The sequence below is a fragment of the Arvicola amphibius genome, chromosome 14 (genome assembly GCF_903992535.2).
Source record: "Arvicola amphibius chromosome 14, mArvAmp1.2, whole genome shotgun sequence".
Classification (NCBI taxonomy): domain Eukaryota; kingdom Metazoa; phylum Chordata; class Mammalia; order Rodentia; family Cricetidae; genus Arvicola; species Arvicola amphibius.
Window position 1 is genome coordinate 51,132,018 of NC_052060.1, and position 9,352 is coordinate 51,141,369.

The following is a 9,352-nucleotide window of genomic DNA, read 5'->3' on the forward strand; positions in this document are numbered from 1 at the left end:
GAACGAATAGACTAGTTTCATACACAAGTGAGCTACATGGGTTTTAAAAACCCAGTTCTATTTATAACTGCTTGAAACAAAATTGCCCTTTCTTTTCCTGATTAAACTGGCTTTGCCAGTTTTCTCATTGGCAAAGAACTGGCACGTGCCTATCATGAGTTCCGCCCATCTTCAGAAGGCTTACAGGCACAGTGCGCAGCTGGTTTCAATTGAATGGCTCTCCCTCACTGAGCCGAGATTTTCATTGTGTGATCTCCATGGACATTCGCCACTGTTTTCCACGACAGCGGGGGCAGGACTGCTCCATGCTCCTCTGAACGGAGAGTGGTACAGTACTTCTCTGTGTAAAATGGACATCCGTGTCCGCGTCCTCCATGCCCTGGGTGTTGCCTGTGCATTTTTATACAGATTTTTGTAGATAGGAGATAAAAGAAGGGACCTATTGAACAAACAAGCTAGGAGCAGTAAGGAAAATTGTGCTAGTTCCTCCCATGACTGAATTAATTCCGCCATCGGTAGGAAGTAGCAGGACCAGAAATCAGGACTGTGTGTGGAGAGCATCGTGGGGAATGAAGCCATGGTTACCAAAGGGCTCGCCCCACTCTGTGGGCTGGATTGACAAAATGCCTTTGTCGTTTTGTTTTCATTGTTTGCTTTTGTGTTTTCAGTGTGAAAATTTATCAGTATTAAATAGTAAAACTAGGAATACCATAATCAAAACAATATTAACGCCGGGCGGTGGTGGCACACGCCTTTAATCCCAGCACTCGGGAGGCAGAGGCAGGCGGATCTCTGTGAGTTCGAGACCAGCCTGGTCTACAAGAGCTAGTTCCAGGACAGGCTCCAAAGCTACAGAGAAACCCTGTCTCGAAAAACCAAAAAAAATATATATATATATATATATTAACACATTCCAAGAGAGTAACAGCCAAGATTTTGAAAAATAATTGTTTACTTCCTAATCAGGCTTCAACAATTACAAAATTATCATAATCTACCAAGTTAGCAGCCCCATGCGGTGGGTGTTATCAACAAGGTAACCAAGGCTGGGGAACAGTGCTAGTCTATACATAGCTAACTTGGATTACAAAAACTAGCAAATTGAAAATTAAACTTTAACATTCCTAAGGAGTATGGTCCACATTTTTATCCCTATACCCTAATTGTGCATTTATTTTCTCCCTTCCTAGCGTTCTTCTTTTATTGTTTTGACATTGGTTCTTTTCCTGGTGTTTGAGGTACTAGGGTTCAAAATAAAACTAAGCAGCCACTCTTCTGCCGTGCTGTGCCTCTCTCTCCCTAGAGTTTTTCTTTTCGTTGATGTTGCTTTACCATCTCCCAGCATCATTACCTCCTAACCAACATTTTTTTATCATTTATATTTGGAGACTTAATATAAATCCTGAGTAACAATTCCATACTCACATTGTATCTGGACCCCGCTTTGAAGAAGTCTTAGACAATGGTTGTGGTGGTGATGATGGTGATGGTGGCAGTGGTGGTGGTGATGGTGGCGGTGGTGGCAGAGGTGGCGATGATAACAATGATGACGGTAGTGGTGGTAATGGATGATGATTATGCTGACAATGGTAATGGTGGTGGTGGTGTGTGGAGCTATAGAAGCATTTACTTCCCTTTCTAGATGTGGGTATGTGTAATCAGACTTGCTAATTCCTGCTCTTCCCAGTCCTGTTCATGCCATTAGTTAAAGCTGGTTCATGTGTTTGTTCCCTTGGTAAAGATTTCTTGCTGACTCACCGTTTGCAACTACTTTAGGATAAGACAGAAAATTCAAATTACTCACCTAAATTATTTTTCCAAACTTGTATCTTATGAAATTCACACAGAAGTAATCTCATGAAAAACAGATTATAGCATTATGCCAAGCAAACAGCAATCATTACTGTATTGCAAGTATCACTATAAAAATTATTTTATTATATTTTTATATGTAATGACCTAATGATATACTGCAGCCAGTTCACACAGACTCAGAGAAACCTGATATCAACATCCTTTCCTAGTCCATGCCCACTGGCATCACCTCGGTAGTCTGAAAGCAGTTTCTACTGTGATAATCAGAATCAGAGACCACGTGATCACCCACCCATACACCACCACCACCACCCACGGGGGCAGGTGATTAAACCTTTGCCTGCATTCCACCTGTTGGCCTTTAAACTCCAGATCTCTCGGGTGCCCTTCCTCAAGTTCCCTACTTCCCCATGTGTTCTGACGTGACTCTCATTCCCTACATCCCCGCGTGGGGTTCTGATGTGACTCTCGTTTCTCTGACATCAGCTGGCGTTTGGCGTAGGCAAAGTGCAGATGAACTTCCTTCATTTACTGAGCGCAGAAGCCACCCACGTCATCACCATCCACTGTCTCAGCACGCAGGCAGCTGGCCCAGGATTGCCTGTTAGTTTCAAAGGATGGAACGGTCAGATTTTTGAAGAAAACACTCTACTTGAACCTAAAGTCCTCTCAGATGACTGCAAGGTAAGAGAATGGCACTTTTCTTAAAGTGATGAGAATGGGATTTTCCTTACACACTGACACAACAGAAAGGCGCTGTTTTAAAGCCCCCAGCATACCTACACTTTCCATAAACAACCATTTTCTATATGTATCTACCTATCTAGATATGTATATATTGTCAGTTTCGTTGTGTTAATAGGTTATTCTCAGATTTTGGTTTTATTTTGTTTTTTGAGACAGGGTTTCTCCGTGTAGTCCTGGACCTTGCTATGCAGCCCAGGTTGGCCTAGAACTCAGAGATCCACCTGCCTCTGCCTCCCATGTGCCACTAATGCCCAGCTTATTTGTGGGTTTTTAAATGTCTTATTTAATATTTATTTTAAAATATTTTTACATGTTTGAATGTTTCCCTACATGTATGTATGTGTACCCTATGTGTGCCTGGTGACTTCTGAGGTCAGACAATGACACTGGGTCACCTGGAACTGGAATTCTAGATGGTTGTGAGCCACCAGGTGGGAACCAAACCTGAATCCTCTGCAAGAGAAGCAAGTGTTCTTGACCTCAGAGCAGTCTCTCTAGCCCCTCATTTTTAATTATGTGTATGTATATATATCTTTGTGTGTTTGTGTAAGCCAGGTATGTGTGAATGCCCATGGATGCTACAAGAGGGTGTTAGATCTCCTGGAGCTGGAGTTATAGACCGTTGTGATCTGTCTGATGTGGGTGCTGGGAGCCAAGCCCTATAAGAGCAGTATGGGCTGTTTAACTGATGGATCATCTCTCCAACCCCTATTTATGGACTTTTATGTGTAAACCAAATGTTAATGCATAGATGTTAGTCCTCAGATGAAATAATTATATCTGCAAGCATGAATGAATGGCTTGATAGCTCAGCCAATCAATTGATTGATATAGCATGCACATAAATATGTTTATTTCATGTTGTGTGCTCTAGATATTATTGCTACATGGAATAGAAGTCATAGAATTGTTACTTCGCTTGGTTTTTGCTAATTCTTATACAATTAGATATGAATACAATTGTGGACTGACTGTCTCTCTTGGTATTTAATTTTAGTTCATTTTACTGAAATGAAGTAATAGATACTATGACAAACTTAATTATATATATGATTTTTTCATTAATTATTACAGAGTAACATTGGTTTCCTGCCTTGGTGCATAATTAAGCCCATGATTTAACATCTCTTGCCATTTCTTGGAGACCATTTTTTTCATACATTTCTCTTCATAGGTGAATAGTGAAAAGTAGATTACTCTTCTTCTCTTTTTATTTTTTAAGAGAGCAGTATTCCCAACAAGTTCATGTAACCTTTAGTCCTTCTCAGAAGCTTTCCGGGAAGTGACTCATTAACGTGTCTGAGATACAATTTGAGCATAAGTTTGCTGAATACAGCTCAGCAACAGTCAGGCCCCAAACTACCTTTATAGGCTGAGTTTTCACTGGCTACTACTCTATTCTATGGCTCAACTGATCTATTTATTATTATAATAATAATAACAACAACAATTTGACTATTTATTGGTTGTTTTTAATATGGTAATTGAACATAGAGTACATATAGTATTTTATTAATCATAATATATTTATAAAGAAAAAATTAGTCCAAGCCAGCCTTGGTAGTACACACTATAAACTTAGCAGTTAGGATGTGGAGACGGGAGGATGAAGTGTACAAGACCAGCCTTGGCTACATGAGATCGTCTCCCAGACAAATAAGATTAGTTCCATTTCATATATAAGAAAGTAAAGGTTCAGAAAGCTTAAGAAACTTCCTGGAGGTCATCAACTAATTAGTGGAGAAACAAGCAAGCAACCACAGCTGCAAATTCCATACGTCACAACCGGCTTGCAGTGTTTAACTGAACTCTCATTTGCTCTCCAGCCCTGTAAAACAGGTTAAAGTCCCATTGTGCATGGGAGGGAAGTATTGGTGCCTGAATTTCCATTGAAATTCTCCCAGGTTGTGCTAGGCTGAGTTCACAACCACATACTTTACACTGGTTCCAGGGGGTTCTGTTGCCCTTACCTCTCCCTGTTATCACCCATTAACCCTTTCCCCTGCAATTCCTTTCTCAAGTTCTCTCACCATCTGGGAGTTTCTGGCATTCCTTAAGACCCAGCTAAATTCTGAATCTCATCAAATGTTTCCTGACTTCTCTAGCAATAAAGAATTTAGTATGTGTGTCTGTCTGCACCATGTATCCTGCCCTTACTGTACGTGGGCTGTGTATGCTATTTCTTCCCCTTGCCTTCCGTGATCTTGCATGGCTTATTTATGTCTGTTCTCCCCAGTCAGATTGCTGTTTACTTCAGATGTCAGGACGAAGTTAGTCACCTTTCTCTTTCCCAAGCACTGTAATAAAATTAGAAATGACAGCTCATTCAATTATGCCTAATGTTCAGCAGCGTGTTTAATATCTGCCTGATGAGTTAGTGAATGAGTCTGACAGTTACATTATGTTCAGTGACTGCTTGGCAGGTCAGAGTCTTTCCAACAGTTTAGGTCTGGCTACCAGACCAACCTTATGACATGAGACAAATGACTTATTGGTGAAAGTCAATGGCCTTGGCTTTAACATGAAGATATTAGCTTAAATAGTCACTAAGGAGCCTTCACATTGTAAGATTCAGACCATGACAAGACTATGAGCAAGTAGATTGGCTTCTGAATAAAAAGCTCCACAAATTTAGGCAACTGTGTTTCTCTGCTTTTTCTCATAGAATATTTAATGCAGAACATTTTATAATGGTTTTGACCAGATCATTTATCATAAATAGCAGTAATGTGAGAAGCAGAAGGCTTAGCAAGAACAAAGGAGAACGCCATTCAAATGGAAACCACAGAGGAGGGGGGAGGGATGGGAACCTAAGATGATTCAATATGATTATCATTTAACTGCTTCTAATGAAGGCAATTCTAGTTATTTGCTACTGAGTATACAAAGATTGTGATAATTAATCCTCTTTTACCCAAGAAAGCTGAACACTTTGAAGAAAGGGAGGGAACTGGCAAGATGCCTCATTGGTAAAAGCTCTGATGCCAAGGTTAATCACTGGGACCCTTGTGGTAGAAGGAGAGACCTCTCATTGGTTTTCCACTAACTTAAAACACACACACACACCAAATACATTCTTGAAAAAGGATCCGATGGGTCTGACCCTTATTAGGAATACTACAGACCTTTAGCTCATATCTGTTACTGTGATCCATAGATATCAGATGCAGAAATCCCCACATTAACCTCTGGCAGTAAAGGTCAGAAAACGGTGCTATTGTAAAGGAAGAAAGCCTGGTGTCTCAGCTTCTTTCCCTGACACTGTAATACAAGACTCTGGCACGGGAGGAAAGGCTTATTGTGGGTCGGCTGCTCACATAGCAGCCATAGGATCAGTGAATGCACGCATGCTACTTCCCAGGTGACTTTCTCCATGCATGTGTAGTCCAGGATCCCCTGTCTAGGAAATGGTGACACCCACTGTGGGCAGTTCTTCTGACTTCACTTAATGTAATCAAGACAACCCCCCCGACTAACTCACACATGATCACATGATCAGAGGCCAGTCTCCCCAGTGATTCTTGATTCTGTAAAGTTGACAATTAACACTACCACAGTGGGCCTACTGGTATGGTATAGTATGGGTCATTCAGAATCTCAGCCATTCAGAAGAGCAAGGCAGTGTTCAAGCACTGCCTTGTCTATAGAGTGAGTTCAAAGCCAGCCTGAGCAATTTAGTGGGACCTTATTTTTAAGTATAAAAAAGAGATGCTATTTTGAGTGAGGTAACCTGGACTCAGAAAGACAATTATCACATGTACTCACTCATAAGTGGTTTTTAAACATAAAGCAAAAAAAAAAAACAGCCTACAAATCACAATCCCAGAGAACCTAGACAACAATGAAGACCCTAAGAGAGACATATATGGATCTAATCTACATGGGAAGTAGAAAAAGACAAGATCTCCTGAGTAAATTGGGAGCATGGGGACCTTGGTAGAGGGTTGAAAAGGAGAGGAGAGGCAGGGAGGGGAACAGAGAAAAATGTAGAGCTCAATAAAAATCAATAAAATTAAAAAAAGAGAGATGCTGAGTTATCTTGGTCATGTGTTATTATGGTACTGTGTTAGCAAAGTAGGTAGCTTGTGGGTCTCACCAGTATATAAAGGATCTCAAAATGTAGCCCAGTAATAGAATGCTCACCTAGCAAGTGAGAGAGTTTAGTGTTAATCCCAGTATGGTAAGGGGGAGAGAAGAAAGGGAGAGGAAGAAGATGGGGTGAGGGAGAAGAAGAAAAAAAAACTTCCAAGTTTTGATTGATAGTAATTACTATTATCTATTTAGTATTGTTCTAAATATTTTCTATTCTCTTTAAATCTCTTTTATTTTGAGGGGGGAGGGGACAGGACACTATATGCCCAACCTGGACTCAAACACACCATGTAGTCCAGTAGGCCTCAAACTTGTGGTTCCCCAGGCCTGGGCTGCTGATATTCTCCAGTGTGCACCAGGAGAGCTAACATGGCTGTCTCTCTAAATCTTGAAGAGAGTCCACTTTGTCTGTGAAAGGTACTGCTTATTGAGGATGAGTGCTCGGAGAAGCAGTTACACATGAAAGCATTCTGCTCTGCTTTTACAGATTCAGGATGGCAGCTGGCACAAGGCACAATTCCTTTTTCACACCCAGAATCCTAATCAGCTTCCTGTGATTGAAGTGCAAAACCCTCCTCATCTGGGAACCCAGCGAAAGCTCCACATTGAAAGCAGCTCTGTGTGCTTTCTCTAAAGCCTCTGGCTTAGGGCTGAAACCACGCTGTGGGTCAGGTGATTGGTGCAGAGGGGGAAATGCAAACAGAACCGTGTGTGGTTATGAAATGTGGGGGGGAATGGAACAGTGGCTAAATCTTAAGAAATCTCAGGAAGAAAAGATTTCCTCCCAAGGAGAAACGGCGTTTTTAAAGGACGATGATTGATAGCGTATTTAATTCTCTTAATTTTTTTTATTGATCTGAATTTTCATCAAGAATTCCCTAGAACTGAAAATGTATAAACTTGGGACTCTTAAGGGTGCCCTAAGCTTTCACCCCGTTAGACAGCTGGAGCTGCGGGGCACCGCGGAGCAGTACTGGATAGTGCAAGCGGTGCAACGTTTCTGTCTAAAAACGTGCGAGCCACTGGCTGTGGCTCCCTATCTTCCCAAACACTAAGCTGTATTCAGGTCCCCATGGGCATAAAATCTTAGCGGGTGTACACTACCTCTTCCATGTTGCCTTTTTTGTGTTGCTTGGTGCTGTTTCTCAAAACAGGGTGCTGTGGCTGTCTGTCATAGACTATTTTATTTCTTTCTTCATCTTCGTCATTAAGAGTGTATGTACTGGTTACATCAAAATATGTCTCAATTGTTAATACTTATTTCCATTTGTTTGGTCCCATGCCTAATAACAAGTTAAAGCTATTTATGCAAAGTCCTTATTTTATTTTAAAATTCTTTTTATGCACACGGAATCAAAGCCAGCAAGTTGTAACTCATGTCTACGCACAAGAGAATTGGGGTGTTTGTTTTGTTTTTTGTTTTCTTCTTTAAATTGCTGTAAAAAGTACCTTATGCCACCTATATCCAGTGGTGGGTTTGGGTTAGAAACTGGGGTTTATAATATACTGTTTTAAAACTCCAAGATCATCCGGAATGATACTTTGTATATATATAAATATTGTGTAAAGTTTTAGTTCAGCCAATCTTTTGAAAATTGCTGCTGTTTTAAATTATAAAACTATATTTATGCTTTATAGAAAATACTTGCTTTGTAGTACTTACTGATTTTTCTTTCACTGTTCTTAAACATAATGTTAGTGCTTAAAGGAATTTTATAGTCTTTAATGCAGCATCATGCATTGAGAAGAGTCTTTCTCTACTAAAACTAAGCTCTGCCCAGTTGATCTTTTCTTCTTGTCAGAGAAATGCTAGCTCAATATTAAAAGAAAAAGATTATAACTCTTGCTGTATGGACGAGCCTGTTGTTCAGCTATCACAAGCATACAGTTAACCTCAGCAAACCACATTTACCTACCTATAATAAAGAGGTGCTTTCAATCATTTTGAGTGATTTTTGTCATCTTCATTTATTATCATAATCATTTATTACATATAATAACTCCTCTGCCTTAAATGCAAATCAAAACAACTCTGAGATTCCATCTTACATCTGTAAGAATGGCCAAGATAAAAAACACTGATGACAACTTATGCTGGAGAGGTTGTGGGGAAAAGGAAACACTTCTGCATTGCTGGTGGGAATGCAAGCTGGTACACCCCTTTGGATGTCAGTGTGGCAATTTCTCAGAAAATTAGGAAACAACCTTCCTCAAGACCCAATAATACCACTTTTGGGTATACATCCAAAGGATGCTCAATTGTGCCACAAGGACATGTGCTCAACTATATTCATAGCAGCTTTGTTTGTCATAGCCAGAACCTGGAAACAACCTAAATGCCCCTCGATGAAAGAATGGATAAGAAAAATGTGGTACATCTACACAATGAAGTACTACACAGCAGAAAAAAATAACGACAGCTTTAATTTTGCAGGAAAATGGATGGAGCTAGAAAACATTATTTTAAGTGAGGTAACCCAGGCCCAAAAAGACAGTTATCACACATACTCACTCATAGGTGGTTTTTAAACATAAAGCAAAGAAAGCCAGCCTACAAACCACAATCCCAGAGAACTTAGACAACAATGCAGACACTAAAAGAGACTTACATAGATCTAACCTACATGGGAAGTAGAAAAAGACAAGATCTCCTGAGTAAATTGGGAGCATGGAGACCTTGGGGGAGGATTGAAGGGGG

The 9,352-nt window shown here is 40.3% G+C and overlaps 1 protein-coding gene across 1 annotated transcript in view; it reads left to right on the forward strand.

Moving 5' to 3' along the window:
• Col24a1 (collagen type XXIV alpha 1 chain) overlaps positions 1-8,515 on the forward strand; it is a 258,382-nt gene extending 249,867 nt beyond the window's left edge. The window contains exons 61-62 of the mRNA XM_038311332.1: positions 2,302-2,499; positions 7,142-8,515. Of these exons, the coding sequence (XP_038167260.1) occupies positions 2,302-2,499; positions 7,142-7,288 (345 nt within the window). The 3' untranslated portion in view covers positions 7,289-8,515. The remainder of the gene's footprint in view (positions 1-2,301; positions 2,500-7,141) is intronic.
• Positions 8,516-9,352: the final 837 nt, after the last annotated feature.